Below are 5319 nucleotides of genomic sequence, written 5' to 3' on the forward strand. Positions count from 1 at the left end.
TATATATTTATTTAATTGCTGAATTAGTGTTCTTTTTGTTAGTTTTATATTATTGTTAAATTATAGGTTGTTTAGTTGGTATGAAGATGACAATTTAAAGACAAAACTGTAAAATTAGTCCTTGTGGTTTGCAAAAAACTTTGGATGGGTTCCAAAAAGTTTTCGACTTCCATGGAAGGTCTAAAATCAAGAATTTTCTTTAGTTTTAGTCCTTGAAAATTTGAAAAGACTATTTTGCCCTTATTATTTATTTTTTTCATTTTCTTTATTTGTATTAATTGTTTTATAATTAAAAAAAAAAAGAAATAGAAAAAAAATGGGCCTACAAACCCCATCCACCCTATATTTCTTTCTCGTGTTCTTTCCCTCTTCATCAAAAAGACATTGACTTTCAGATCATTTCCATGTCTATCACCCCGTCAAGAAGACCTAATGATCGCCACCCCTTCTTGTCGGTGAGTATTTTACCTCTCATCGCCTCCATTCCTCGTCCTTTATGAGCCAGTGGATTTACATATTAGAGCTTGAAACCTGCCTTAACCTTAATGAAGTCGACAACGTTGAATCTAGTAACAAATCGGAAATCTTGAAATGTTCTAACTTGTGGCGACATACTCATCTCTTTCCCTTAGCCGCCAGACTATTTTAGGGTTTCAATCCAGATTTTGATTTTGTGTCTTCTGCAAATTTCTAGGTTGGTTTAGAATTTTTATTTTGATTTTCTGCAATTCTTATTCATCATTGTGTTTATCATTTTCTACGATTCGTGTTCATCACTGATTTTGTGTTTTCTGCCTACTCATGGAAGAAACCCACTAAGTCAATTTTTTTGGACATCACAGGTTTTCTTCAATGGTTTTTAAACATGGATTTTGCGAAATTTTATCATTTGGCTACTGTTGCTCGATTTGTGGTTATCAAGAGCTTGAAGAGTTTGTGTTGGGATGCACTTTGGTGTCTGCACTGTAATTTTTCGGATTATAATACACTTAATTAGGATGAATTAATTTTGGTGTTCTAATTTTAAGTGTTTTAGGCGTAATTGCAAATAAATTTGATTTTTTTGTTGGCCTTTGCTTCTACAATAATTTTATACATTTCGATGAATGGTAAACTCATTGAAGAAGAAGGTTGCTGCAGATTCTGGGTTTTTTGTTCATATTTTGTGTGAGTTTTGATTTGCAGGTGATGTGTGATGAAGAAGAAGATGGGAAAGAGAGTCAAAAGATAGGGAGAGAAAATGGGGTACGGTGAAGAGGAGGTGGGTGAGATTTAGTTTTTATTTTTTGTTTTTAACTATTTAAATATCAAAACAAATCAAAAAAATAGAAAAAAGAAATGAAAAGGGTAAAATCGACTTTTCAAGTATATTATGGACCAAAAACACAGAAAAACATTGAATTTGGATCGTTCATTCAAGTTGAAAACTTTTTGGATCCTATCCAAAGTTTTCTGAAAACCACAGGGACTAATCTTACAGTTTTGTCGAATTTAAATCATAAAAAGGTTTGGTAAATAATGAAAAATTTTCAAAATAAATAAAAACGCTCAAGGGCTCGAAAAATGTTACACTTGATAGATTGACTATTTGGTCTAAAAATAAGGGAGATAGGGGTCGAGATAGTAGGAGATAAAGATCGACTATGCATCAGATTGTGTATATCTCTTATTAAACTTTTTGAATTTTAAAACAAAATGTATAAGGTAAGTTAATGATGAAAAGCGACAATTAATTTATACTGAAATTTGGCTGTAATGGGCAAAACAGGAGACGACGCACCGGCCATCGGCATTGACCTCGGAACAACGTACTCATGTGTCGCCGTTTGGAAGAATGATCGCATCGAAATCATTCCTAATGCTCAGGGATATAGAACGACACCGTCTTGTGTTGCTTTCGTTGATGCAGCACGTCTCATTGGCGACGGCGCCAAGAACCAAGCCGCCATCAACCCTGCTAACACCATATTTGGTACGTAATAACCTTTTTTTTTTCATACATCGTATTGAATGTTGTTATTTTATTATGATTAAGCGTAAGGAAATTCCATATTTTAAGAATCATTCTTCACTCAACAGCGGAATCTGATACATTTAAGTACACTGAAGTCTTAGATCATTGTTATAAACTAATATTTTTTTTGAAATAATGTTCAGATGCTAAGAGGTTGATCGGAAGAAGGTTCAGTGATTCCAAAGTGCAGGAGGACAAGAAATTGTGGCCTTTTAAGGTGATAGAAGGTCCTTCCGACACACCAAAGATAGTCGTCTCCTACAAAGGTAAAGCCAAGGAATTTTTGGCGGAAGAAATTTCATCAATGGTTCTTGGAAGGATGAAAGAAATTGCAGAATCATACGTTGGAAAACCCGTGAAAGATGCTGTGATAACAGTCCCCGCTTACTTTAACGATCCACAGCGTCAAGCAACAAAAGATGCTGGCACTATTGCTGGACTCAACGTCATTAGCATGATCAATGAACCTACAGCAGCTGCAATTGCTTATGGTCTAGAAGAGCCCTTCAAAATGAAAGAGAAAAAGAAGAAGAATGTGGTGGTGTTTGATCTGGGTGGTGGCACTTTTGATGTCTCTATACTGACTATGGTAGAAGGGGAATTCGGTACCTTTGAGGTGAAAGCCGTTGCTGGTGATACTCATTTGGGAGGCGAGGATTTTGATAACCGCATGGTGGATCACTGTGTTAAGGAATTCAAAAGAAAATGGAAGAAAGACTTGACACCCAACAAAAAAGCATTGGGGAGACTGAGATGTGCTTGTGAGAAAGCAAAAAGGATTCTCTCGAGCGATACTCTCACATCTATCGAGCTAGATTGCTTGCATGAGGGGATTGATTTCTCTATGAAATTCAGTCGAGCTAAATTTGAAGACCTCAACATGGAGTATTTTGATCGATGCATCAAGACTCTGGAGGCATGTTTAAGCGATGCAAAGATGAAGAAACCGGAGGTAAACGAGGTGATTCTTGTTGGTGGGTCAACTAGAATACCAAAGGTCCAATGTATGTTGCAAAAACTTTTCAATCAGAAGAAGGAGCTATACAAGAGCCTAAACCCCGATGAGGCTGTAGCATACGGTGCAGCGGTTATGGCTGCAAAGTTAAGTGGTAACAGTGATAAAAGGTGTCGAGATTTGGTGTTATTAGATGTCACCCCTTTGTCCCTTGGTATAGAGGTAAGAGGCAAAAAATTTAACGTGGTGATCCCAAGGAACACTCCAATACCTACAAAGATATCCAAAATTTATTGTACAACCGAAGACAACCAATCTTGGTGGGAAATCATGGTGTATCAAGGTGAAAGAGCCAAATCTACGGATAACCATTTGTTGGGGAAGTTCACAATTTCTGGAATACCCCCGGCTCCAAAAGGAGTTGTAAGCACAATTGCGTGTTTTGAAATAGATGCCAGCGGTATCCTCACAGTCACAGCGGGGATATTATCAACCGGTAAGATGAATAAACTCATGATTACCAACGAAAACAGAAGACTCTCAAAGGAAAAGATCGAGAAGATGGTAAAAGATGCTGAAGACTACAAACACGAGGACCAAGAATACAAAAAGAAAGTAGATGCATTCAATGCTCTAGAGGATTTCATATACGACATGAAAAATAAGATTAAGAATATGGCTTACAGTGAGAGGTTGATGATGATGGAGCACAAGATTGCTGACGCGACCAAGTGGATCGAGCACCACGAAGATGCATCCATTGATGAGGTTCAGGCAATGAAGGAATATCTGGAGTCCATATGCATGCAAGAATTTTAGTTCTCAATTAAACTGGTATCTTCTAAGGTTGTGATTTCTTTTCATTAGTTTATGCTAAACAGTGCAACTCGTGAATTCTGGAATGCTATTTCGATCTTCTACTCATGCAACCATGCAAGGCATGTGATATTGGTACATTATGGATTTCTAGAAATTTGCATACTATGTTTATAACGGTGGTTGTTGTTTGATTATTATGGATTTATAGAAATTTGCATACTATGTTTATAACATTGGTTGTTGTTTGATAATGTTTATTCATGTATCAAAATGGAACGTCCAATATGGTTTATGCCACACTTGGTAAAGTTATGTTATCCGTTTTTTGTTTCAGTATTAGTACATATATGCTGAATTTACCCTAAGCATAAAGCACCCCAAAGAAAAATTGGAACTTGCAAAATCGGAGCTAGTGTGCTTACTTTAAAGAACCGTAAAAGATACATTATGTATTGAAGTAATTAAAATTTTGTAATTTTGTTATGCATGCCAAGCATCTATCATCTATGGACTCAACAAGACCACAAGAACCTTAATCATATAAATGGGGCTTCACCAGCCATTTTGCACCGGCAAGAGAATAATAAGAGAAAGTAACAGTTCCTTGGAATAACAAACACTAGATGGTGGGTTAAAATTTGTAATCTGTCATTCCTTAGGCATCTTTTTCTTTAAATCTAGTTATAGATTGTTAGCAATGTTGGTAGATATTTTGCATACAAAAATACTAGTTTCTAGATTGTAATGGTTGCAAAGTTAAGCTCAAGAGTCTACTTCCACCACACAATACGGTGGGTTGAGCTGGTAGGAGCGGGACGTGGGGAGCACCACAAAGTGTGGTGTGTGGGATTACACCGCATGCATTCTTTCATTTTTTACCGTTGGACGCATGTAGGATTATCAATGTTTTAAAAACCGGTTTGAACCGGCCGGTCGAACCGATTGGACGGGGAACCGGTGGAGAGAGCGGTTCAACTATCACCGGTTTTATATTAATTTCTGAACCGGATTAAACCGACAGGTCTTTAAAAAAAACCCGGTTGAACCGGTCAAAATAAACCGGTTGAACCGGTTAAACCGAATAAAAACATATGAAAAAAATCATTTACGTAATAAACTTTAATGACTTTTTTCTTCAAAACTATTTAGTTTTATGATAAATATTATAAAGATTTTTTATGATGTTATATTCATCTAAAATTATATTTGGTTTCAATATTATATTTTATTTTCTTTTTGGCGTATATGAATTGATGTAAAACATTAAAACTTATGGTTATGTGTTATTTTAATATATTTGGATTCATTTACAACTTATTTCTATGTGTATATTTAATGTTTCAACTTGTACACATCAAATTCATAATTTATATATGTATGTATGTGTAGGAAAATAGAAAAAAAAACATGAAAAATATAAAAATCGGTTCACTCGTCGGTCGAACCAGTTAAACCGGGAATCGGTCGCCATACCGGTTCAATTAAACAACCGGTTTTTAAAACATTAAGGATTATAATTTTTTTTCCTCTA

The 5319-nt window shown here is 35.7% G+C and overlaps 1 protein-coding gene across 1 annotated transcript; it reads left to right on the top strand.

Moving 5' to 3' along the window:
- Positions 1–1755: 1755 nt before the first annotated feature.
- LOC145039960 (heat shock cognate 70 kDa protein-like) lies at positions 1756–3788 on the top strand. The gene is made up of 2 exons (XM_078987954.1): positions 1756–1972; positions 2158–3788. The coding sequence occupies exons 1-2, from the start codon at positions 1756–1758 to the stop codon at positions 3786–3788; spliced, it is 1848 nt and encodes a 615-aa protein (XP_078844080.1).
- The last annotated feature ends 1531 nt before the right edge of the window (positions 3789–5319 follow it).

This window comes from Lactuca saligna, chromosome 4 (assembly GCF_052625555.1).
Source record: "Lactuca saligna cultivar CGN05327 chromosome 4, ASM5262555v1, whole genome shotgun sequence".
Taxonomy (NCBI): domain Eukaryota; kingdom Viridiplantae; phylum Streptophyta; class Magnoliopsida; order Asterales; family Asteraceae; genus Lactuca; species Lactuca saligna.